At 34.4% G+C, this 27,995-nt stretch overlaps 1 protein-coding gene across 4 annotated transcripts in view; it reads right to left on the reverse strand.

Moving 5' to 3' along the window:
* LOC114263950 (serine carboxypeptidase-like 7) overlaps window positions 1–15,568 on the reverse strand; it is a 39,886-nt gene extending 24,318 nt beyond the window's left edge. The window contains exons 1-6 of one of the 4 annotated variants that reach the window (XM_082874019.1): window positions 15,042–15,568; window positions 14,775–14,920; window positions 14,194–14,270; window positions 13,061–13,183; window positions 12,763–12,865; window positions 5,531–5,568 (exon numbers count right to left, since the gene is read on the reverse strand). In XM_082874019.1, coding sequence (XP_082730145.1) covers window positions 5,531–5,568; window positions 12,763–12,865; window positions 13,061–13,183; window positions 14,194–14,270; window positions 14,775–14,920; window positions 15,042–15,172 — 618 coding nt within the window. In that variant the 5' untranslated portion in view covers window positions 15,173–15,568. Of the gene's footprint in view, window positions 1–5,530; window positions 5,569–12,747; window positions 12,866–13,060; window positions 13,184–14,193; window positions 14,271–14,774; window positions 14,921–15,041 lie in introns of all 4 variants that reach the window. The other 3 variants (XM_082874018.1, XM_082874021.1, XM_082874020.1) reach the window with 3 other exon arrangements.
* Between the last annotated feature and the right edge of the window lie 12,427 nt (window positions 15,569–27,995).

The raw sequence follows: 27,995 nt of genomic DNA on the forward strand, positions 1-27,995 counted from the left end.
GACATCAAAACAAATTTATAGTGGCCATATCGGGTACGAAAGGTCATCTTAGGAATGTCCTCTTTCTTCACCAGCAATTGATGATAACCAGATTGTAAATCTATCTTTGAGAAACACCAAGAACTCTTAAGTTGGTCAAAAAGATCATCTATTTGGGGTAAAGGGTATTTGTTCTTGATTGTGACATTATTGAGCTTATGATAATCGATGCACAACCGCAACGATCCATCTTTCTTTTTAGCCAAGAGGGTCAGTGTTCTCCATGGTGAAGTGCTAGGGAATATAAAGCTCTTGTCTGACAATTCTTGTAACTGCTCCTTTAGGACAAGTAGTTCTACTGGGGCAAATCTATATGGTGACATAGTGATGGGTGTTGTTTCAAGCACTAGATTTATAGGAAACTCTACCTCACGATGAGGTAATAACTTGGTGAGATCCTCAGGAAAAACATATGTATATTCACAAACTACCTTAGGAAACATCCCCCGAACCACATTATTCTCATCATCTATGATGGTTGCAAGAAGTAAGCTGAGTTTGCCCCGATTTCGTAGGTTATACAATGGTGACAACCCTCCGTTAGCTCTATCCCCTAGAAAATAAAAATAGTCCCTTTCTACGGTACACACTGTAACCCTTCCACGATAGCAATCTATAATAGCACGATAAGAGGACAACCAATCCATACCAAGAATAACATCAAAGCCTGACATTTCTAACAACACAAGATTAAAAAGAAGTTGACTTTCCGCTACCTCGATTATACACCCATGACACCCCCAATCCAAAATGACTTAACCCTCAAGTGGTGACTCAATCATAAGTGAAGATTCTAACCATTCTACGTTTAGACCTAACGTGGATGCAAGTGCAGATGCTATGAATGAATGCGATGCCCCGGTATCTATCAATACATTTGCCCAGGTGTTATAAACGAGATAGGTACCTCTCATCACTGATGGCCGGGATGACTGTTCGGAAGCAGAAACAACATAGACTCATCATTGGGGCCTTTAATCACCCCGATCACACCTCGAAGTATTGGCCGATTGCGTTGATCACCCCTTTGCACTGCCCTCGTTGTCTATCCAAACTAAACCGGTTGATAACTCTATCTCTATCCTTGGCGTGACTGATGTCCCCCAGAATTTCAAGACCCTGAAGTACTCCCCACTCCAACCAATTATGGACAAGATCTTTTTATATGGCCCGATTGCCCGCAATGATAGCACGTAGGCAATTAGCCCCTTCATTGGGCTTGGCCTTGAGAGCAAGTTGGTTGTTGGGGACTCTGATTCTGTTTCAATCGAATGCCTTGTGACCTTACTAGCTACATCTGAAATAAGTAACACAGTAGGGACCCGCACTCCCTGAACTCCTCATGGAAACGGACCTCGATGATTTGACTTGTTAGGGTGTGGACTAGGAAGATGAAGAATAAAAATCCCTAGATTTCTTAGAAGATCCTGTATCACCCATAGATTCAACATAATTAGGCCTCCTTTGCTTCTGTCTTACTTCTTCGGCCTCAAGCATAATCTCTACATGAGCCACAGCCTCCACCAGTCTGTCATACTCTCGGTACAAATTATGCATCACTTTCATTAAAATTTTGGGCCTTAATCTCTTCTGGAATTCCAAACACCGACGTTCTTCGGTCGTTGCAAGCTCGAGTGCAAAATGGGCTAAACTAGTGAATGTGGCCTCAAATTCTGCCACTGTCTCAAGTCTTCAAATTGTTTCCTCAACCTATCCCTTGCTGTAGGAGGCAAAAATTTCTCCTGGAAAGCATGGGTGAATGCCTAGGGTTCGTCAAGAAGCTCAACTTGATCTTGATTTGAGCAGCTATTAGAGCAATATCAAAGGGCACTTATAGTGCCATTTTTTATAACTTACAACCTTTTTTCCCTTTTATATCCTGCCCCCTTCTTTGGTCTATCTTCGCGGGTCACTAAACTCACTCTGGTCCACTTTGGTTGTGGAACTAATCTTCTTTGAACCTCCGACCAAACTCAGAAAGTCCGACCAATGTATTTCTTGGTCTAATCTTTTTTCCTCTCTCTCTTCATTTCTATCATTTTCGTCCGTTTAAGCTTTTTAAACTTGGGTTTCATCTATTTTTACCCACAATTTACCCCTGGTTTTGTATACCAAAATGTAGAGCTCGACGAGGGCTTCTTTTTAATTTGAGCAGATCGCCATTTCGTCGTCGGTGATTTTTCCAGCTTGTCTCCTTTTCGTTTTAAGAGGTTTGGTCTATTTCTTAAACTTGATGTGAGTTTGGTAGTGTATTTGTGGCGTACTTTGATATAGATTTTGTGGTCATTTGGTTTATTTTGGAGTTATGTTTTGTGGGTTGGGGGTTTTATTAAATTAGGGGTTGTTGGGCTATAGTTTTACTACTAAATCTATTTTTGTTATACAAAATTGCATATGCATTTCTAAAAATGGAAAAGCCCCAACTTGTGAACAACCCTAAATGATATTGTTGTTGGGAGTTGGGTTCATTCTGGAAAATGGTTTGGTTGGAAAGAGATGGAAAGAAAATGGTTATGGGATTTTGAAAACAATGAGTATTATTACTCTTTTGGAAAATCTTGAGTTGTTGAGACATATATGGGTTTTGAAACTGTTGGGTTATGTATCTATATTGTTATCTTTTAATTATTGTATTAGAGATAACTATTTTGGCTATTGGTAGAGGATAGCATTGTCGTGTGTTAAAAATTGCATGTGGATTAGGCAAACGGAAACATTTATGAAACCATTCACATCATGATGCATATCATAGATTTGGAACTTAAAATTGTATGTTTTGAAAAGGCTGTTTCGAAACGTTTGTATTATGTTTTAAAAACATTTGTATGGTTTTGAAAGTATTATTTTGGAACACATGTATTGTACAAAGGGGTACATACAGTGGTAAAGTTGTAAGGAGTTGTTAGAGACAAATTAAGTTGGCCTGTGTGGCCTTCGTGCAAGACCAAAAACCCGCGTGGTAGGTGTCGATTCCATCCAGAAAATCCTGTGACGTATATAGTTACTATTATGAACACTAGCCCTAGAGATTTACCCATTTTATTTATTATCGTTTGGTTTTGAAAAGGATGTTTTGGAAAATGTTTAGCAATGTATTTGCTGGTTGGTATTGAGATACCTGGATTTGTTTTGAAAATGAGTTTTTATCAAACAGATGTTCTGATTTTGGAAAATGTTTTGATTAAATGGAAAGGTTTTGAAGATTGAAAAGAAAGGGTTTTTGTGTTGAGAATCAGTGGAATTTTGAAAGTGCATTTGACACATTGTATATATGTATTGCATCATGATCATATATGCTAGTGGAACATATTTAGTTTTTGAAATATACTCTATTGGAATTTATGCTCACCCTACATGGCTGAAAATGTTTTTCAGGTGTGTTGCATGTACAGATTTGGAATGAGACAATGGAGTGTGATTGGAGCTAAGTAGGGTAATTCCATTATTTGTAGGTTGCGGGCCATTTGTTCATTTATTTGGCCTCGTACCATTTTTGTAAGGGTTACACCCTTTGTATATGATGTAAGCCTTTGGGCATTTCAATTATGTATGACATCGTTGTATGTGTTATATAAAGAGCACTCATACCACTTAGATGTTGAATGTAAGGTGCATAAAACCGGATGAATTCATATATTGTCTAAGTTTATAATAGAAGTCATTTGCACAAGAGATGTTATTTTATTATATCTTATTGTCGTTTTTATTTATCGGTTTTGGATTTGTTCACATGGATTGAACCTTGTAAATCCGGGGTGTGACATGAAACTTCATGTAGAAGGTCTTTAAGGAGATAGTTTATATCACAACGAAAATATTGAGTTTCATCTCCAAATGATCAATTTTATCCATGAGCTAATCAATTGTATAGTTCAATCAACTTTTTTCTTTGTACCCCCAACTGCACCCTTCCATAGAAGATATAAAATATAAAGGCATACGTTGAGATTTTATCTAGTCAATATGATAAATCTCATTTTTAAAGTTGTCAATCTCATCTTCGCACCAATGCACAGCTTCTTTACAATGCCAAATTGCTAATTCTAACTAAAGATAACGAATTGATATAATAACAAATCAGCATATTCAACCACTTAAATTCCTTAGGGGTTCCAATGGACATAGCAAAATATGTTTGAACAAAAATTGGCAAAGTAGGGAGATTTGGGATACAGACGTGCCAAGGAAACATATTACCTGAGTGAAAATGGATCTGATTGCTTATCAAGAGATTGTGCTAGGGCCAAGGGGATAAAAGCCCCCTAGTCCTTTACTCGCCTCAATGAAAAGGACTTAAAATCTCCTAAAGGTTATAAGATAAGAAGAAAAGTTAGCAGAAGGAAATACAAATAAGAAACTATCAACTTCAATGTACTCAAAAGGATTGAACATACACAAAGTGGCAAAAACAGTTTTACATAAAAAGCAATTGAGTTACAACAGATTGTAATTACAATTGAAGTAAGAAAAATCAGCCACAAATGACAAAACTAATCTACATTGACACTGATGTTAATGGCACTGATGCCAAACAACTAACTATTGCATAGGTGCCTTAAAGATGAACTAATGGTAAATACTAAGGCTAAGTTGACATTAATGTTGTTAAATGTTTTGTTAATTTAAGTTGGTGTCGATGCGTTGAACTTGAGCTTGTAAATGGCCTTTGTACAGCCGCTGGGTGCCTTCTGAAAGTTACAAACGACCTCCTAAATTTTTTCGGCCACTTTGCTTAGTAGGATGCTAGGTTGATTCTATGGCTACCATGTGCCCTATGAACAAGTCTTGAAGCCCAAAAATTTCAAACATGTGTTGAATTTACATTTACTGAATTTTCTAATTTGCAGGAAGAATAGTTTCTGCCACATTCTTCTTGTCGTTGAATCATAGGTAGTGGGACTCAAGATGTGATGGATGAATAACATATGTCATAATCACCAGACCAAATCCCAAGATTATAGCTCTATGGTGGTCTGAAATAATGGTCAATAGCCATATCTTAAAATATTACGAACACATTCTGCTAGAGATATTAATAGAAGAATATCTCTTAACTAATTCCTATAAAATTGGAAACAATCACCACCATTATCTGATAAGCATTTTGATAGAACCACCAAGAACTTTTAGTTTCATAGATCAATAGCGCAACGTGTCACCTTCTGTTTTGGCTATTCCTCCTAGAAAATCACCTTAAGGGTAGCTTTATCAAACTTGCCAAATCTGCTAAAATTACCATGAACATTCATTGATTTGAATGATGATCGCCAAGTGGCATCATCCGATTGGGTAGTCGTTTTCGGTACAAATAGTTTTATGCAAGGTCTTTTCCAGTTACAAATTTAATGGTAAGTAACGAAGAGATAACATTGCAACAAAATCAAAAGTGTAAGGAATAAATTCTTCAAATTGAAACTATGGGAACTAAAATGACATTTCACTTAAAGTATAAAAACTAATGGTGTAATTTACCCCATAAAGAGCTACCAACCTTGAGATTGATAAGTGGTTCAGTGCTAACTTCATTTCCTGCATTGCAACACAGTTAGTACATTTGAAACATCAGCAAATAGAGTTTTCCTTCACTTTTTTATGGTAATATTGTCCTCCTAGCCAAATGATTTTAGGAAAAAGTTGCACTTGATTCATCCATCGCTTCTTCAAATTGCTACCAAGTCCTACTTTCAACTTTGAAAAGCTTGCTATTTATTTATTTATAACAAATTCAACATATATATTTATATCAAATATGGGTATTTAGTGTGGATATGTATTTAAGTGTCCAATTCATCTGATCACACATCCAAGGACATGAGGACACAACAAAAAAGATCATGTTTGTTAATTTACTTCTTTAATGTTTCAAAGTAAAATAATGGAAACCGGGGTTACTGTTGTAAGTAAGCCATATCAGTAGCAGTTGTGACATCTATGGTGACTTTTCCTAAGCTTATTTGGATAGCCCAAATGTTTATATTGCAAGGTCCATCAAGTAGATTGTTTATGAAATGAATCATGTTAGTCGGATATTTAGTCCCTTAACAAGATCACATTGTTGTTTGTAAAAAAATAAATGGCTAGCATGATTTTGATAATGTTTTTAAAAATAATTAGAACTCGATAGGGTTACAAATATTTGATTAACCTAATTTTTTAGATGGATGATATGTTCGACAAACCTTACAATATAAATAGTTTGGATTATCAAAATAAGTCTAGAATAATGTTCCACGGAAGCTCACAACAGTTACTATTGTGACTTACCGTAGTAACATTGAGTCCAAAACAATATCAAATGATCATTTCCTTACCCACATATTCATATGTCAAGTATTTAACATGAATACTTTATTTATGTAGAAAATGAAAAAATATGTGTAAGTGTTTGTACAAAAAATGACAGCCCTATCAGATGATACCACATGGCATTGATTATTCAAATAAATGAATGTGCATGGTAATTTTAATCAATTAATAGATTTGTAAAGTTTTATAAAGTTATCTCTATGGTGTTTTTCCCAGAGTAACCTCCAAATCAAGGGGTGATACGTTGTGTGGGAGACCCATAAGAGTGAAGGTGCTTGGTAATTTTATCAAGTATGCTTAAGTAATGATGGTTTCCTATTAATATGTTGAGATATTAACTCATTATATCTAGAAAATCATGTACCTATTTTCAAGGAGATGTTTATTAACTATTCCTATTGACCACCATGGAGCCATCATCTTGGGATATGGACCGGAGATATGGACATGTGGCACCCATTGGAGGTATTTATTGACCAGGCTGATCCGTCAAAACTAAGTCGATCCAGCCCAATCCACTCACTTTTAAGTGGTTTCAATAGTATGGGCAAGCAGATGCGGATGCAGATTTTTCTAATCTGCTTATGCGCAGATGGATGGCAGATAAGAAGCCACTCGATCCACCAACCCTCCTTAAGAAAATGATGTTATGTTTTCATGATTTGTATGTTAAAAAAAATGACATTTTATTTAGTAATAATATTAGCTACTTATAAAATATGAAAGTTTGGCCTTTATTTTAATTATTAAAAATGAAGACTAAAAATTTTTTGACTCAAATAAAGCCCAAAATAGTAAAAAAATTACTCTAAAATAGTTCAAATATATATATATATATATATAAACAGTAAAGCCCAAACAGCCAAAAAGGTTCACATCCACCCGCCAATCCACACGGCCTACTCAATCCACATCTACTAACTAAGCAAATGAGTACAGATTGATTTTTTATAATCCACCTAAGTACAAATGGATGGCGAATGGGAGGCACCCAACCCAACCCGATCTGTGAGCACCCTTAGCACCCATCCATTTAAATTCAAGACCTCTTACTACTTGGTCCAACAACTAGGAGAAAATGAGGCAATCATCTGCATCTCTTGAGGGATACATTAGAGATATTAGGGCAACATGGTTGTTGAGGGACACTTGGCACTCTAGGAGGTGTTCTAGAAAACCACTAACCATAAGTAGTTGAGGGATATATTAGGAGCTAGCTCAAAACGGCTAGAAAAGCATATGAAACCCATTTCAAGATGGGAAAACCCCAACCAATCATCTAGTCAATTCAGAAAATACTTAGCAGTTATCTTTGAAGATTCAGTGTCATTTCAACTTTAGATTACTAGTAAATTCATTTGTTGGGATCTGGGATCCCGCCCAAGACCTTATAGAAATCATTGCAAGCAGAAAAACACACCCACACACAAGGAGACACAATATTTTACGTGGTTCGGCCCAATGCCTACGTCCACGGGAGAGTAACCGGTTATCACTATACCAATGAGGAGATTACAGAAAGATTACAATAGAGGAGGAGCTCACACTCTCCTCACTCAGCCACTCACCCGTCTCCCTCGCTCACACCGAGGGAGACGGTCTCTCCGCCTCACATCTCTCGCACTCTTTGGTTCACGGTTTTCTTCCTCACTTACTCCACATTTTGCTCTCTCCTCTCAACCTCCATTTATAGGTGAGGGAGTAGGTGGGAGAGCCTTTGGGAAGCCTCCATGCTTGACTTCGGCAGCCTCCTTCTTTGACATGGTTGGTAGCCTCCTTCCTTGACCTTTGTGTGTGTTCCCATGGAAGAGAGACACCTCCTTTACATGGGGTGAATTCAACAAATCACCCCCTCAACCCATGTGAGGTGATCCACTGCACATACTGCTGCTAATCTTGTCACGCCCAAATTCAACATAGTTTGCATCTCCTCACTGAGACGCTGCATCCCCTGAAGCTAGAGATAAAACACCAGAGATACAAGAGGAGGAGGGAATCCGACATCCTCAACTCAACTCACACCACTCTCTGATTTGGAGAGAGCCACTGCTCCTATCTCCCACAGATCTCTTCCATGCTTCCTGTCTCGGATGTCTATACCTGCTATGCTTGAACTTGCGCAACCAAGATATCCGACACCCCCTGATTGGATGTCCTGCACCCCCTGCTGGAATGCCCTTGACTGTCATGCATTACCTCGCAGGACTAGTCATTGGAGCAATAGAAAACTCGTTGTTTATCTCATCAACGTCCTCTGTCTTCTTTGCTCGGAGCTTTTCCTCTGAACTTTCAGCCTTTGCCCTCTGCACTTCTGAACAACCTCCTGGCGTTTCCACATACGCTTGTTGTCTGTGCCTTTGCAATCCCTGATTTGCTGTCCAGTAGATTGATGGTTGACAGTAGCTCCATCTGTCAAAGCATCGTCAGCTATGCAATTCCTTGCATAGTGCCCGTACCCATGGCTTCTGGTCTCCTTGCGTCGAGCTCGCCTGAGAGATCCGCATCAACTCTATCATCTGCTGCCATGGAACTAAAGAAACCACCATAGAGAAATAAGACTTGCCACTCCTTGGCACGCACTCTTGCGTTTTACCTATCTCAATTTCTCTGTCTGGAAGTTCCTGTGAACTGTCAACAACCCGCTGCTGCACACTCTTCTCGCGCCTCTGTACGACACTCTAGCGTACCCTTGCACTGTTGCACGTCTGCAATTGTACTTCTGCGCTTAGTATGCTCCTCTGCAACTATTGTTCTACATGTCCACATACCATTAGTACCTTCTCGTATACAGTAGCTCCAACAGCCACAGTATTTCCCTGAGCCTGTACTGGCTGCCAAATCATCTATCCGTCGATGAATGGTCTTCTCTTTTGATTGAACCAGATCCTCCGATCACCTCAACAACCAGGAAAGTTCCCAGGAAAGACTGGTGGGGTCACAACCGGTCCCACTTAAGAACCAGTCTCCTTAGACAGTGTCTTTTTGACAGAACTTTCCTAGACCTTTGATCTTGAGATAATCATGTCTGCAATCCTCTGATCGCCCCTGACCAATCCTGATCTCCCTCGATCTGCCATTTGATCAAGCCTGATCTCCTCTGGTCTTCAATGATCTATATCAATCTGTATCTGGTTGTCCAATCTGGTCAGAATCTGCCCATTCTAACCTCTTCAGTGAATCCGCAGCGTTCCACAATATCCGGCAACCTTCCTTCGAGTATTGAAGATGAAAAACTCCCATGTTTTGACAATCTTTCCAAACCGTTCAGAATTTCACTATTCTGACCTCGCGGTTGCGTCCGGAGCGGTCCGTTTAGCTAGGACCAACCTTCGCTGCATTTCCAGGGACCTCACTGAAAAACTTTCCCCGAAAACTGGGCCACACCACAATTTTTTGAAAATTCTGGGCCAAATTGAAATTTTCAGAAGTTCAGGGAATATTCCGTGTACCAACAGAATATTCCGTCCACTGCCCCTAACGCCGTCTGCCACTTTAATCTGCCTTCTTTTTACAGAAACTTCATCTCCAAAATCTGACCGTACGGATGTGTCCGGAATACTCCAAATAGTCTGAAACCACTATTGGATCACCAAAAACGGACTCCAAATGGCTTCGATCTAGCCAAAACATTTTGTACGCCTCAGATCTGCGGCTGCACCGTAGCCGCGAAGCACTGGATTCTTCCTCCTGCCTCTGGTTGACTGGTCAACACCACGCTGACGTGGCAGACACGTGGCTGCCACGTGGATGACACGTGGCGGAGATTATGACACGTCGCTGCTGACGTGGGTCCACGTGGCGTGCGCGTGGGCCTGGCGCGTGTCACGGACGCGCGTCTGCATAGTCACCTTCTTCCTCTCGCCGCGCGTGTGGCGCGTGCCTGAGACTGGTCCGACGCGCCGGCTGCCTTCACGGCGCGTGGAGGCGCGTGCCGAGACTGGTTCTCACGCGCCTTCTTCAGGCGGCGCGTGGGGGCGCGTGCCAACTCCTCTGGGTGTCTGCTTTATATGGTTGGACTCCTCTTCTCGAGCCCTTGCTCCTGGTATGCTCAAAACCTGATTTCGAGCAACTTGATTTCTGGGCAGTTTCGGACAACACGTTGTTTTTGTTCCGAAACGCCACCGACGAGGCTCTGATACCACTTGTTGGGATCTGGGATCCCGCCCAAGACCTTATAGAAATCATTGCAAGCAGAAAAACACACCCACACACAAGGAGACACAATATTTTACGTGGTTCGGCCCAATGCCTACGTCCACGGGAGAGTAACCGGTTATCACTATACCAATGAGGAGATTACAGAAAGATTACAATAGAGGAGGAGCTCACACTCTCCTCACTCAGCCACTCACCCGTCTCCCTCGCTCACACCGAGGGAGACGGTCTCTCCGCCTCACATCTCTCGCACTCTTTGGTTCACGGTTTTCTTCCTCACTTACTCCACATTTTGCTCTCTCCTCTCAACCTCCATTTATAGGTGAGGGAGTAGGTGGGAGAGCCTTTGGGCAGCCTCCATGCTTGACTTCGGCAGCCTCCTTCTTTGACATGGTTGGTAGCCTCCTTCCTTGACCTTTGTGTGTGTTCCCATGGAAGAGAGACACCTCCTTTACATGGGGTGAATTCAACATCATTTGCTTGCCATATTTTTCATTTCTATTTCAAAAGTTAGCTTAGTTTGTTCCAATTATTGTGCCTTAATTTGTTTGGATATAATAAAATTCTTGTTGTGTTCTCTTCTAACTTCAAGCGCTAAGGAGATTCTAAGTCCTATTCATTGACACAACAAATAAACCAAGAAGATTTTTATCCCTGGACCTCACATATTCTCTTCAGAAGAAATCAGCAATATTCATCAGATCGGACTATACTTAGTCCTAGCACACCGCTCACAGGCTTCTGCAGCTTCTATCACTCATTTACACCCATTTTTGTGGAGACAGTAAAATAACAACAACAACAACAAAAGAAAAGGAAAAAAAAAAAAAAAGAAAAAAAAAAGTAAATACTAATGTGCCGTTTGGTAATACTTACGCTTTCAGTTTTCTGTTTATATTTACAAAAATTTTAAAAACTCAAATAAAAACTTATTTGGTAAATTTTTGATTTGTAAATCAGTGGCCTCAGTTTATAAATTTGGCTAAAAAATGTAAACTCAAAAAATGTGTTTTTGTTTTGAGTTGAGTTTTTTTTTTTTTTTACCACCCAACACTAGCCACCACCCGTCACCATTTTCCACCACCGTCTTCCTCTACCACCACTCACCACCCACCTCTCACCACCACCTGCCACCACCACTCACCACCCACCGGCCACCACCCACCTGCCACCCACTCGCCACTACAACCCACCTCTTGCCACCATCACCACCACCACCACCCGCCACCTACCCGCCACCACCACCCATCTGCCACCACCATCCACCACCTGCCACCCACCATCACCAGTCACCTGCCACCCACCCGCCACCACCACCACCACCTACCACCCACCCGCCACTCACCTGCCACCACCACCCATCACCCACTCGTTACCACCCGCCACCGTCACCCACCCACCCACCACCACCTGCCACCCACCACCCGCCACCACCACCACCACCACCACCCACTCGCTACCACCCACCACTGTCACCCACCCACCCACCATCACCACCCACCACCCATCCGCCACCCACCTGCCACCACCACCTACCACCCGCCACCGTCACCCACCCACCCACCACCACCACCTACCACCCGCCACCGTCACCCACCCACCCACCACCACCACCACCCACCCACCACCACCACCCGCTACCCACCATCCACCGTCATCACTTTCCACCACCGTCTTCCGCCGCCACTTGCCACCACTTGCCATTTTTCACTTTTTTTTATATTTTTAAATTTTTTAAAACATTTTGTCAATTACTAAACGCGTTTGTAGTTTATGTTTTTCTAAAAATAAATAAAAAATAAACAAAAATCAGTTTATAAAATTTTTGTAAATATAAACTGAAAACGTAAACGTTACCAAACAAACCCTAAGTTTATCACCGATTAAAGAAGTTTATTTCATTTTTATTAGTCCAACTTAGAGGGTGCTTTTTTTTTTTCTTTTTTTAATCTTGCTTTTTCCCTAATTTTAAAGAGTTAATTACAAGACCAACAACCACTTCGGAAGAGGACCAATTTGACACAGAAAGGTAATATATATAGAAATGGGATCAATGTATGGGACTCCTGGTAGAGCAAGAGACTTCTATCTAGTAGAGTATTTTCTAAAGAGCACAAGATATATGCAGTTTTACTCTATTTTTAAAGAGATTAATTTATGACTCAAACTAACATCATGAAGGATGCTAGAGACAAATTTTAAAATAGGACCAAGATAACAACCTAATTTTTCTAAATTTTCACTGACCTGATAGTTTCTTACCATTTGATATTAGTTGAACGATTATTGGAACCGTAAGGCCAGTGTATGAGTCTCCACCCACATAAATAGGGTTCGAGAAAAACTCTGAATGATCAATCAACCACTGCAAAATGTTTTTTTTTTTTTTTAAGCAATTGATAAATGGATACAAAAATAAACAAAATCTACTATTGATAGCCAAAAAATATATATATATATATATATATTTTATGAAATTGTGTACAATTGTCCATTTACTACCAAAATCTACTCTTAAGCATTGTTTCTTGTTGCTTTTGTTGGAGAGTTAACAAATTACCTTCCTGAGAAATTCGTAGGCTTGGTCACATGATTGCAAATCGGTAGATTTAGAAGCAAGAGAGGTAGTTCCATAGGAGAATCCAGTACTAACAGGCAAATCTACAAAGAGTATGCTCGCCACCTGATATTTAACATCACCATGATTTAACATCGCCAGAGGAGATTGGCTTTCTTCAGTCAATTGGGCATGCAGTGCAATTTTTTGTGAGAGGACTGGTAAAATAATAATAACAATAACTTGAAGATCTAAACAAATTTTTGTGTGGGACCATGTGTGTAGATTATTTATATAATAATAACAATAAAAAATTTGTAGCCATATGATTGACTTTAAAAATAAATAATAGGATAAATTACAAATATGTCCCTTGAGGTTTTCTTAAAATATTATGATTCTGAAAATTACATTCCACGCTATCAAGTCTCTAATTTTATAATAAATGACTCATTTTATTAATAAATTATAAAGTCAATTAATAATTTTTAATGATATCAGAAATATATTTCAATTAACAATTCAGGTAATTTTGTTGTTGTATAGAAAATCAATTAGAAATTTCAATTTCTGTTTATTCTGTTAAAAAAATTTTTTTGACAATGGGGTATTTGTAATTTTTCATAACCACAGGAATAATATGTATTTTAAACAAATTTCAAGAGGTGTATTTGTAATTTTTTTAAAATAACAAATAGACGGCAAAGCAAACCTTTTATTCTTTTAAAGATAAATATTATATGGTTATAATCAATCAATCAATTAGATTTATTTATTTATTTATTTATTTATTTATTATTATTATTATTATTATTATTTTGGAGTGATAAAACCACAATGTGAATATATCACCAAAGTAGGACACATGGTGGATCCTATGACCCCAACAACAATGTGTAGTCACAGATCGTTAGACTAGATGTTTGGTTTACTGAAGAGAAACTCATCCCTAATCTGTATATGCACATGTAGTTATACAATTTCTTACAAAATAGGCCAGTTGTTAAACAAACTATGGTTGCTGTCAAGGCAACATCTAACATTTTAATGCTTCAGATAGTTATATATAATTGCTCTTGACAGCATATAAAATTAGTATGACAATAATAGTGTCAGCCTTCTTGTATTCTATCTACCTTCGTCCATGAGTTTGGATTCAAGACTAAGGTAGGCAAACTTCCATCATTCTGCTTGACCTCGAAATATAGTGGACCTGCAAATTAGCTAACCGATTATATATTGTCAATAAATCAACAGTTCAAATCAATTAGACATAAGATATTGTATTAATTATTTTTGTTATCAAAATCGGATTGTAATGGTGTATTTTATTGTGTGAGGCTATTTTGATAATTTGACTCATTCACTCAGTCCCGTGCATCAAGATTGAAAGCTTCGCTCCATTACCCACTCAAGTAACAATTTCATTCATGTTTTAAATGTCTGTTAAAAAGGTTTTTCACAAAACAAACAAACAAAAAAAAAAAAGAAAAAAAAAAGGGTGTTCGAATCAAATAAAAACATGTTTTGAGAACATGTGCAAAATTGATCCTACTAAAGTGAGAAGAGAAGATCTTTAGGTTTTTGTTCATAACCAATGTAAAGGGCTTAGTGAATTATGTGAGAATCTCGATGCATAATTCAATCACTATTGTTCTGAAATATGAAATAGAAGAATTTGAGGAGAGAGAAAGTGAGCATGGAGAAGAAAGATTACCTATTTCATAAATGAAAGCAGAGAAGGCAGAGCAGCCTGGGCCTCCTGTCAACCAAAGAATCAGAGGGTCCTCTTTGGGGTTGGATTCAGACTTAACAAAGTAGTAAAAAAGCTGTACATCCTCTGATTTATCCACACCCACATACCTGATCATTACACACATACATGTATGCACAATACATATCATAACATAAATGAACTATATATTCATGCACAAAGACAGAAGAAGATGATGATGAATCGAGTATGCTGAGTTGACCCACCCACCCGGTTTCAAGTTCAAAGGGAAGGGGTCCTTCAAATCCTGGGAGAGACTCAACCACAGAGTGACAGAGTACCAGGTTTGAACAAGCAATTATCAAAGTAGAAAGCAGCAAAATCAGAAGCAAGTGTGCCATTTTTTAAGCCATGTTTGTGTTCAATTGGGAAGCAATTATTAATAGGGATGTTTGAAGCATGAAATATGGGTAAATTACGCTTACGTCCTCTAAACTTTACAGAAAATACAGATTGTCTCACATTTTTAATATAATTATTGCGACTTCTCTTCAGGTTTTAAATCATATAATACTTAAGTCATTTTTCATAATTAATTCGTGAGTCGTACGAATAAAAAGATATATTATCATATCTGTTTTACAAAAATATATATTTATTTTGTTTATTTGGGTGTATCAAAATTAAAGAGTTAATTCTATGACAATTTATGCATGATGGCACACAGATAAGAAAAAGGGACAGGAAGGTGGGTTTTTTTACCCCCTTCTCTTTATTTTCTTTGGACTTTCTTTCTTAATTTCTTGCTGATATGACGGCAAATAAATTCATGTATTCTAGTTTCTTCGTGATAATGACAAATAATTATATTTTAACCATATAAAAACAATGACAAATAATTGTACGTGTCAAATTTGTTTTCGTACATAATTTTAAGATAAACTATCATGTATGGCCTTGTTGTTTACTTTGTTTTTTAAAATATATATTTTTTAATTTTGATCATGAGCTAATAATTTTTTATTTTCTTTTTATTTTAAATATAATCCAATTGTTACCCACCATCTATGTTTTGAGGAAAAAGGGACACTTAATATTAACACGTTGCTAACTCAGCCTCAGCTCAAGAACAATTTTTAGAATGGGTCTAGCTCTTCTCCAGTCCAGAAATATTGTTGAGCCATGATGGGTCTAACTCCGGCCTCATCTCGATAATTCAAATCGTTCAATGTGTAGAACTCGTTAAGTATATAATTTTTTTTTACAAAAAATCACATTAATCGGATATCGATAACCACTTGATCAGTTTGCATTTGTGTCTGCAATTTATTTTTCAAATCATAATTGCTATTGAAACAAATGCAATCTGTGATTAATGAAATTGATGAATGGTTTTGTGTGCTTCAAAACAATTTCATTAATTATGTCTTCATTTCCATGAAAAGGTCACCAAGCAATTTCATTAATCTGCCATTTGTTTAGTTGTATGTTTTGAAAATAGTTTTGTAATTTTGTAATTGGAGTTTTATAGTTTGGGTTGATTTGTAGTTTTTTTTTTTTTTTTTTTTTTTGGGGGGGGGTAATTGAATACATGAGTATGAGAGAAATAGTGATTGAATGATGTGTAGTTAGCAAATGCAATTTGCGATATCACTTTTTTATGAAAATAAAGACATGATTAATGAAATTATTTGGTGAGAAGAACAAATTATTGTTTTGATGAAATTTGTTTTCTAATTTATCCCCCTGATACTAGATCACTACCAGACCACCTCCAATGTTGGAAAATTTACTAGAAAAATGGTCGAAAATGCCGCCGGATGTGGGGACTAGTGGTGGTGGTGATATGGACAGATAGACAGATTACCTGGATAGATAAGTGACATGCGGACAAATATTGTCACCCCTTGGATTTTCGAGATCCAAACTAAAATATATATTCCTGCACAATAAAGGAAAAACAATGGATACTGAAAATAAAATATCATTCTCCTATGTGTGTATCATTTAATACATTAAACATATTTATTACATACATCCTATATTCTATATGGCATGAATCTACAATAAATTAAAAAATATCAATATTCTTACAAAGGAGATGCCTTTAGGCTTATATAAAAAAATGTGTAATCCTTAGCAAAAATATAGGCACTCGACCTACAAAATATAAAGGGCATATAGTCCAACAATTAACAGAGCTGTCTCTAGCTTATGCATACATCTGATGTCAACTCAACGTCCTAGCACGTTCTCAACACCTAAAAATTTATTAACAACGTAGGGTAAACATATGGTCCAATAGAAAATTCTTTATGTCTACTAAAATGTATCCACAAAAGCATTTGATAATGATACTACACATATATAGGATGCTCAAATTCATTTTCTATGAATAACAATGTTTACTTTCCAAATTTCATAAATTCTCAAAGTGTTTAGTAAGAAACCTCAATTCTCAATTCATTTCATTACATTCCAATGAAATCCTCTCAAGGTATGTTCATTTGTCAGTGACCATCACTAAGCACCATCTAAACACCACACTTAACCCGTTGCTAGCTGGAAGGACAAGTGGGTACCTATTCTGCGCAGATTTTCAGTCTTTCATTGTGGACTCTCTCGCCAACTTAATCTCATTCCTATATATATTATATGGATTCACCATGACCATTCAATTTAAAATAATGATTTTTCTAACCTCAATGCAACAACACATGCAATTCTCATTTTCATCTAAAATATATTCAACAACACTTTCGCTCATCTACGGATTTGCATCTCATGAATTCAACAATTCCATACAAGTCACATGATCAATTTCATCCTAAAATGATGATTTCTACAATGATGTCATTCTCCACCAATGGCCAATAATCAATCTTCGCAATATGCAAAAATTTCAAAATTTAAAGGTATTCAATTGAAACAAATTAGGTATGGCGATCGATCGCCCCAACTATTGATCATTCTGCCCGCAAAGTTTGGTTTCAACTCTCCTATTCAATGCCACTAATACCAATATCAACTTCTCAACTCCCAAACATGATTTATTATTTTAGCAACATCAAGCATGTGTGATAATGATACATATAAGCGAATCTATGTATGAGACTAAAAGGGTCGTGCCTAACATCAAACAAATATGGGTAATTGAGTCGAATAAAGACCCGAAGTGTTACAAATATAGGTACATGGATAGATAGGTGAACAAATAGATGACACTTGGACGGATAGGTGATGTGGACGGATAGTCAAATAGATAGGGATAATATGGTCTCTTCAAATTATTATGTACTTTCTTATCATGCAAAAATACTAGACCTTGGGGCTATGGTCCCAAAAAATTTTAAATTAGACTTTGCAAAAAAAAAAAAAAAAAAAAAAAAAAAAAAAAAAAAAAAAAAACACCAACTTTTGATGTACAATATACATATATAATCACCAAACTGTTTGTCATTGACTAAAAAATCAAATATAACATCAAATATTTTTTTTTTCATTACTCAAAAGTAGTTTATTTAGTAATTTCCCAAACACATTTGAGGCTTTTTAATTTTTATAAAAGCCAAAAATCAATTAAAAATACAAACTTAACAAAGAGAAAAGTGGGTTTGGTAATTTGGAGAAAATGGAAGGAGTTGAGCGTCATGTTATGGTTGCAAGTTATGATATTTGTAGTGTTGAATGTCACAAATGTCATAGCTAGATCCTTTTAAGTTATAATTTAAAAAGTAATAATAATAATAATCAAACCCCACATAAAGTACGACCAAAGATTTTTTTAAATCATAATAAAAATAATATCATAACTATCATCTTAATAAATTTTAATCAAACATAATTAATATCACAATAACTCAAAATAAATCATTAAAAAAGTAATAATTGGAGCATAAAATACATATCTAAAAAGGTACATGTTTCATAGAATTTGTATAATTTATAATTTTTAATTATGATAGCAATTGGCAGCAACACGCGGGTCACATGGAAATTATAAACTCACGTAGAGTGCAAGACATTGAGAATCAAAAATCTGTAATAATTGAGTAGCCAGACATTAATCAAGATCTATGTCATTATATTTTATTTTTAATTTAAAAAATGTTATAGATTGCTAGCTTTTTTTGTCCGTATAGCCTATAAAGAATAGGGTGATTATTCACACACTATTAATACTTTCAGTATCATTATAAATCATTAATAGATTAAATTTATATTCCAATGATATTCTCTAATGAAATGACCATTAAAGACAACATGATGTGCATTCTATCTATTCAAAAATTTCATACTCAAAAATACAAAATACTTTTCCCATATCATCATTCCTATGTGCTTTAGGGTTTTAATATATAAATATTGTATTTTTTCATCATCTTCACTATTAACATACACTTATAATATCATTTATTATCAATTAGCTCACTTCTTTCTCTTATTCATTATACTTATTTTTCAGACTCAAAACATTATTGCCTTTGAAGATTTGCATACAATGGATGACACTGAGATGGTTAGTTCTGATATAAACATTGAAAACATTGATTTGAACATTGAAAATGTTAGTTTATGATTTAGTTTTTTGATTTTTTATTTATCTCGTTCGTATGTTGGAAAGCTAAGTTTGTTCGTCGTGTTCGAATAACCAAAGTTGAACTTTTATACAATGTTCGATTATTTATATTTGAACAAAACAATTTTGTTCAAATTATTAAGATTGATAAAATATTAAATATTCATATATAAAAAACTGAAAATTTTAAATTAATTCGGTTAAAATAAGTTAAATTTTATTCATTGTTTGGACACAAATTTTGAACACATTAAATTTGTTCAACTCTGTATTTATGAACATGACTAATTTAATGAATTTGAAATGATGACGAGAGACGAGAGTTCAAGACTGATAATGACGATCAATACCGGCGAATATGAAGGCTGAATAAAACACTCTATCGGTGATTTGAAACAACGAGATGACGAGATGAGGCATGATGATAGTTCAACACCAACTATGGAGATCAACATCATTGAAGATGGAGGCCAAATGAGACCTTCGTCGGCAATGAAGATCAAGACCGACGAAGATCGTCTCTGTTGGTCTTTGTTTTGAAGATTATGGGTTTTTGTTGTGTGTAGTGGTGAAGATGAAGAGTTTTTTATGTGTGTAATGGTGTGTGAAAAATCTAGAAATCCCCTAAATATTGATTTGTGATTATGTATCAATTTTAACGAGTAAATAATAATCTCAATCAAACAATCAAAGATAAATCGACACAACGATTTAAGGTGAAAAAACCAACAATTGGAGCGCCTCCAATTGTGATAAAAAAAAAAACCATAGGCAAAACCCACAAAACAATCCAGTAAGAAGACATAAAGGAATTACACAAGTATACTCTCAATTACCTAGAGAATTCACGTCTGAATCGAACGACTCCTATGTGCCTCTTCCAGCCCCGTCTTTATCTCGGAATTATCTTGCCCAACGTTGAATCCACAAACATTGATGTCGAATCACAATGATGAGCTACTCCAAAATCTACCAAAGCTTCAGGCCCGAATTCCACGGAATCCACCGAAGAACAACACTTTCTTTTGTATTGAATGAAACAAACAATCCTTTGATGTATACTTTTCAAACCAGATTTAAACTCAAAAAAAATCAAAGAAACTAGCAAAGAAGCTCCAGATATAAACCCTAATATCCAAAAAGAAGATCTGGAAGTTGTAAACCTAAAAACGAACTGAAACTCATATTTATAGAAAATAGGGCCGCGATGGTCGCATGAGCGAAGGATCTCTCGCTCGAGCGAGGAAATTAAAACGCGTGTTTTTTCAAGAGTCTTCGCTCGAGCCACCAAAGTGTCGCTCGAGTTAGAAATGCAACTTCACAGAAATTTTACAGTCAAGGAAAACTTCTGGGGCCAAGGATTCTTCGCTCGAGCGAACAAACAATTTCGATTGTATTTTTGCGTTTTGCTTCGAGGGTGCTGCTCCTCGATCCCCGACATAGTTAGCGTAGTGGCAAACATGAAAGAATTAACTTCTGAAATTTCTTTGCAAGACACGATTCGAATTGGATTCACATCTAAAACTCATAGCCTCACTTAAATATAAGATCAAATAAAATTACAATAAAAAAGAGTTTTGTCAAACGGGATTGCCAATAATAAAAACCTAGCAGTGTGTATTCAAGGAGTTAGTCGTGTGTTAATATAGAGTTAGTAATGGAAAGTTAAGGTATTAACTAAGATATTTTTTAAACCCTAAAAATAATTTTGTGTGTATACTAAGTAATGGTGTGTATTAAGAGTACTAGTGACATGTAAATAGAATCACCCTAAAAAATACTAATGATTGATTATCTCAAAGAATAAATTAATACAAATAATATCTTATCACATACCTCGGTGATATAAAAATGTAAAATAAAATAATATATAAGGCATGTTTTGGTAACATTTACATTTACAATTATATGCTTATACTTATAGAATTTTTAAAATTTTAATCAAAAACTCCTTTAATATTTGTTTTATTTCCAAAACGTTGTAATTAGTTTGGTAACCAAAAAAAAAAAAAAAAAAAAAAAAGAGTTGATTTCACTTGTTTATTTATTTATTCCATTTCTTCTTTTTTTTCTCCAATCTTTTTCAACCACCCCCATTGCACATCACTACCACCAACCACTATTGCGAATGACCTCCTTTGCTAACCACCTCCCTCGGCTACAAGCCATACCTTCTACCGCTGCCAACTACCTACCTGTGATAACCACCTTTGCCAATTGATCACCACTCTGACCATCAACAACCACCACGGTCGACAACCACATCTAGCCACCACCAACTATCTCTCCTTGATGGCAACCACCTTTAGTTACCAACTCTCGCGTCCGGTAACCAACTCCGACCGTTGACACTTACAGCTTTGACTTATTTTCAAAATATAATTTTAAAATACTTGTGTACTAAGCACGAGTTAAATGACACCAACAATATATCAATGGCATGACACCAATTATATTATTGAAGTGAATTATATATTTTTTTTCCTAAGGTTTCATTATTGTATGGCATATTTGTTACTTAAAAAAAAATAAATAATTGCACGTGAAAAGTCCACACTTATGAGGTCATGTGTTATTTGATCTAAGTTTTAATCTCTTTTGGCGATAAGGGTACTTGTTGAAAAGTTGCCGTTGCAATAAAATTGGCCAAAAATAGTCATTGGGCACTGAAGGTGGTGGTTGTGGGAATGAGGTGGACAAATAGATGCGTTAGCCAGATAGGTAACATTTGGATAGATAGGTGTCACCTTTTGAACAAATAAGTTACATTTGAATAGATAAACAGTTGGATAAGCTTTTGGACAGATAGGTGTGCTTTTGAACAGGTAATATCTTGTTGGCCCAAAAAAATTTATGCTTGCGCCTACTAGCCCAATAATTTTAGAAGTAAACATCTGACCTGAATACCATATTTTATTTCTAGATCCTCTAGGATCATTTTTCGAACAAGCTAGTGAGCAATCACTTTCTCATAGAAATATAATAAACATTGCATCCTTAAAAAATGGTATTTATATAAAAATAGTTGTATAGATATGACCATGTCTCATATTGGAGTTTTGGCAGTTTGAAAGTGCTCATACTTTTGGGTGTTGGCACATATATTTGGGTAAGGAAAATGATTGATCATGGAGATTGGTTAGAAATTCATATGTCGAACATAGCACAACATTCAACAGGCCATGTACTCTGGAACTATATGTTCTTCTCCGTGTTAACACACACACAAAGTAGTCATTTTTCTTTTTTAATTTTATTCTTAAATTATTAATTTCATCTATTTAGTTATTGAAGTGTTGACCACAAATTCATAAAACCTGAAGTTGCTTGATAAATTGATAACTTTATTATTTATATTATATTTTCAACATGCCCCCTTACGTGTGGCCGGGCTTTTATTCTTCATAACAAGCCAAACATGTGCAAACATTTTTTAATTATCGAGTAGGTGGTGAGATTCGAAGACATGATATATTGTCTGCTCGAATTCCATATCGCAGTGTTGACTACAAACTCATCCAAAAGTTCAAGTTGCTAGAGAGGACATTTTTATTGTTTATATTATATTTTCAACATTAGTTTATAGCGTTTTATTTATTTATATTTCATTTCATATGATCTAGTTCGAGATAAAATGTTAAAATTAATAGTGGCAGAATTCTAACTTAATACGTCCGTAGAAAAGGTACTTTTATAATCTGCACAATCTAACTCATATAATCAACCATTTGTCTTCTCACTCACATTGGTCCCGTTTGGTAGAGCTGTGGGAAAGTGATTATAGATTATAACTTAACAGATTATAACTTACAGCTGTGAATATAAGCTGGTAACCTGTTTGGTGCAGCTGTGGGATTATGGATTTAAGCAACAGAGTAGTGTTTGGTAAATAAGTTGTAAAATGGATTTTTGCTGTATAATTGTCATTTTTGCCCTTATAGGATATAAAATTTGTGATTTTATTTATAATACATTTTTTTCATTTTCATTTTCATTTTATTTTATTTTCTTTTCTTTTTCACCTTATTTTCTTTTCTTTTTTATTTTTTTTCTTCTTCTCTTCTTTCTTTGTTAATTTTTTTTAATATATTAATTCATTAAAATTAATATTCATGTTCTAATTTATATTAATGTATCAATTTTTCCAATTTTTTATTATTATTATTATTATTATTATTATTATTATTATTATTATTATTATTATTCATTTTAATTATTTTTAGTAATATTTCATTTTTTCTTTATATTAATGTACCATTATTATTCTTTATATTAATGTATCAATTTTTCCAATTTATTATTATTATTATTATTATTCATTTTAATTATATTTAGTAATATTTTATTTTTTCTTTATATTAATGTATCATTATTAATTTATATTAATGTATCAATTTTTCCATCAATTAATATAAATTACATATATTCATCAATATTATTTTTTTTTCATCAATTATTACATAAATTACATATATTAATATTATCAATTATTATTAATTTTTTCATCAATTACATATAAAATTTTTTCATTTTTTCATTTTAAATTAATTAGTCTCAATTAATTAGCATCAATTATTATTTTTTGTTCATTAATTATTTTATTTTACTTTTATTAAAAAAACACTGAAAAACCTCAACCAAAAAAAATAAAGTAATGAAAACCCTAGCTCTGGCGGGAGGAACCAGCGTTAGGGTTTGATTCAGATCCACAGAAAGAGCGAGAGAGAGCTAGGGTTCAGATTGCGATGGTTCATCCCGCCAGCAGCCCGTTCTTTTCCTCCTCCTCCTCCTTATCTCACTGCCGGCATCGATCGCGATGGTCCAAATTGCGATGGTTCAGATCTCCTCCTTCTCATCTCATCGTCGGTGTCGATCGCGAAGAGGGAGACAGACGGGTTCACGCTGTCGATCGTGATGGTTGAAATCACGATGGAGAGCGATCGGAGAACAAGGGGGAAAGACAGAGAGAGAGAGAGACAAAGAGAGAGAGAGAGAGAGAGAGAGAGAGAAGAGACAAAGCTCAGTCGCCGGAATGTTCGCTGGAAATTGCCCTAGCTCGTCGGAAATCGCCTCTCTCGTTTGTGTGAGAGAAGAAGAATGAGTAAGAAATGGTTTATATACATGGCACACTTGTAATTAGCATCAATTAGGAAGGGCATTTAAGTCATTTTACATCTCCCATTTCAGCTTCCCGTATAAGCTGATTCAAGAAGCACCCCCTGAGGTGCATATAAATTTAAGCTGAAAATAGATTAATAAAAGTTATAATCTACCCCTTTAAGTTTTACCAAGCACACCAAAATGACTTAATTTGCTTTTAAGTGCTACCAAACAGCCCCATTATACTAGACAACTTATAACCTATAACCAAATAACCCATATTCTTCTTCACTCATTATTTCAAAATAACGAGCAAGAAAAATGAGTGTTTAATTGTGTGGTTTAAATTGTTTAAATTTTGAAATGACATTTTTGCCTATCAAATTAGCTTCAGTGGTTACTAATTTATTCATTTGGCTATGGCTAAAAAGCAACTATTGGTTAAAAAAGCTATTTTGCTAAAAAGTCTTATCTCATCGGACTAATTGGTGTTTTTCGTAAAAGTGAACTTTAACTGCTCAAAAGCCTATAACAAAACCATAAACGTTAAGAATATGTCAAATAAAATAGTTTTTTTAGTATTACGTTTTTTGTTGATTTATTTTACCCAATAAACTAGTTTTTAAACTAATTTTCAACAGACAATCATCTCCAATTAGACTAAGTCTACCCTCAAATTAGAAACTCTAGAAACTAATTAAACAAAATTGATAGAAATAGAATAAAGGACGATAATTTAAGAGATAAAAGTGAAAATGACCTAAAAAAATATGATGTAAACAGAAAATAAGGGGCGAAAAAAAAAAACAAAAAACAAAAGAATAAAAGAATGTACTTCACCTTTGGTACTATTTTCATTTTTTTCCTTAAAAAAAAAAGAAAAGAAAAGAAAAGAAAAGAAAAGAAAAATGATGCAGAAAGTTTGTTTGGATACTTGTTTTTCTTTTTTTAAAAATATTTTTTGAGCATCTCCTTTTTTTAGAAATACTTTTCCTAATTTTTAAGAATAACTATTTTCATGCAAAAATAAAAAGGAGAAGTGTTTTCAAATTTTTTATTATTTTTATTTTAAAAACATGAAAAGCAAAAATAAAAAATTTAAAATGATACCAAACACATTTGAAAAATATGCAAAAACAAGTGAAGAAGAGAAACATCATACCTTAGCTGTAGCAAATGTCATCCGATTGGAGTAAGTCCTTGTATAACTACACATTGGCAATGAAAAGTAAATAAATAAATAAATAAAACAACATTTGTAATAAGCTTTTAATCTAAGAAAAATGAATATGAAAAACTGAGGTGAACCCACCCAGCAACTTGGCCTTGGACCCACCATGAATGCCAGTCATCAACAATGGAATAGTTGAGAGCTTTATTATTATTATTATTATTATTATTATTATTATTATTAAATTTTATTTTATTTTTTTGTACGTGTGTGTAGATGATCAATTTTCAGGAGGCGTATAAAAATGAAGAGTTAGATAATTAAAATAAAATCCGTGACAAAACTAACTGCCAATTGGACGGAATTAGACTTCTCTCCATGGTGAAGCCAAATCCTTTTCTCTTCTTTTTGGTTTTTATTTATGAGAGCCTTTATTTGTCCCCACAAATCAGTCTCTTTTTTTTGGGTGAATAAAATCAGTCTCTTTGTCTTCACCATTTTCTAAATTTTTTTTATTACCATTTTATCTCTAATCTCTAATTAAATTATCATATAAAAATTGAAACCTTAAAATGACACAAATATGGGATATTTATATACAAGTCTTAATTTATAAACTTATAATCCATTAAGTCCTAACTAAGATTTTTTTGAACCTTCATGTCTCATTTAATTTTTAATAATCGGAATTGCCTTTCAAACAATGATTGTTCATTATTTATGATTATTTATAAAGGAAAATGATGATTTGACATTTATTTTGATTTTCAAATTGAAAAAACCAAAAAAAAAAGCTAATTTCTTTTTTTTAAAAATAAAAAATTGATTTTTTTTTTTTTTGTAAAAATCTGAAAATTTTGTGTCTATAAATGAGTATGATGATGGAACATTGATATACAAAACTGAAAAAATAAAAAAAAAAACTTAAAAAAAAAAATTGATAATGTTATTAGTTTTAAAACTAGAAAAAAGCTGCTAATATTCTCAGTTTTATTGGACAATTGAATCAAACCAATAAATAGAAGGGCAAAAATGTTTAATCTCATGCTCTGTTTTTTTTTTATCAGTTAGTTAAACAATTATCTAGAATATTATTATATAAAATTGATAATGTTCTTAGTTTTAAAAATTGAGAAAAACTGATTATATTTTCAGTTTTACTAAATAAGACTTATTCGTTCAAGACATTTGAAATAAAACCTGAGTTACCATAACATTTGTAAATGAGACTTTTAGGTAATTAACTCTTTATATATATATATATATATTTGTAAATATATTTTTTTAAATCCAACTAAATTGTAATTCTTCCTAATTTTTCATAAGGAAATTACAATTTAAGTGTATTTTAAAAAATAATTACATAAACACGAAAAAAATGTAATTTTAATAATTAAAATTTATAAATTTTATCATCAATTTGCGAAAATTTTTCAATCATCCACCTATGGTTATTCCCCCCCCCCCCCCCCTCTTTCTTTTTTTATTCATGATGGCAATTAGCAGCAACACGCGGGTCACGAGGATCATCCACTTATGGTTATTTTCTCCTTTATTTATTTATTTATTTTATTCATGATAGCAACTAGCAGCAGCACGCGGATCACCAGGAAAATTATAAAGAGTTAATTATTTAAAAGATCTATTTATAAATTGTATAGTAACTTAGATCTTATTTAAAAAATTTTAAATTAATAAATTGTATTTAATAAATTGAGAATGTTATCAAATTTTTTTTTTAATTTTTAAAATTAAGAATATTATCAATTTTACATAGTAATTTTCTAAATAATTGTTTTACTAATTGATAAAAAAAAATAGATTATGAAATTAAACGTTTTTGCCCTTCTACTTATTGGTTTGATTGAACCATTCAATAAAATTGAGAACATTATCAGTTTTTTCATTTTTAAAGTTTTTTTTTCGCATTAATGTTCAATCATCATACTCCTTTATAGATATAAAATTTTCAGTTTTGCACAAAAAAAATAATTCAGTTTTTTTTTTAATTTTGCGCATATTTTTTGTTTAGTTTTTTCAATTGGAAAGTTGATATTTTAAAGTTTTGAAAATTAAAATAAATGTCAAATCATCATGTTCTTTTATAAACATCATAAATGATGACCAATTATTGTTTGAAGGTAATTTTAACTACTAAAAATTTAATAGGACTTCAAGTTCTAAGAAAATCTTAATTAGAATTTAATGGAATATAGATTCATAAATTAGAATTTGTGAGTGAATGGCTCAAAACAAATTTAGCATTTTGATTATTAATATTTATTAAATTTATCATTTATGTGTAACTTTTTTTTAAGTATACACTGCATTGCATTTTTTCTTAAAAATTAAAAATTAACACGATATGTCTAAC

The sequence above is a fragment of the Camellia sinensis genome, chromosome 6 (genome assembly GCF_055761805.1).
Source record: "Camellia sinensis isolate YWXY chromosome 6, ASM5576180v1, whole genome shotgun sequence".
NCBI lineage: Eukaryota > Viridiplantae > Streptophyta > Magnoliopsida > Ericales > Theaceae > Camellia > Camellia sinensis.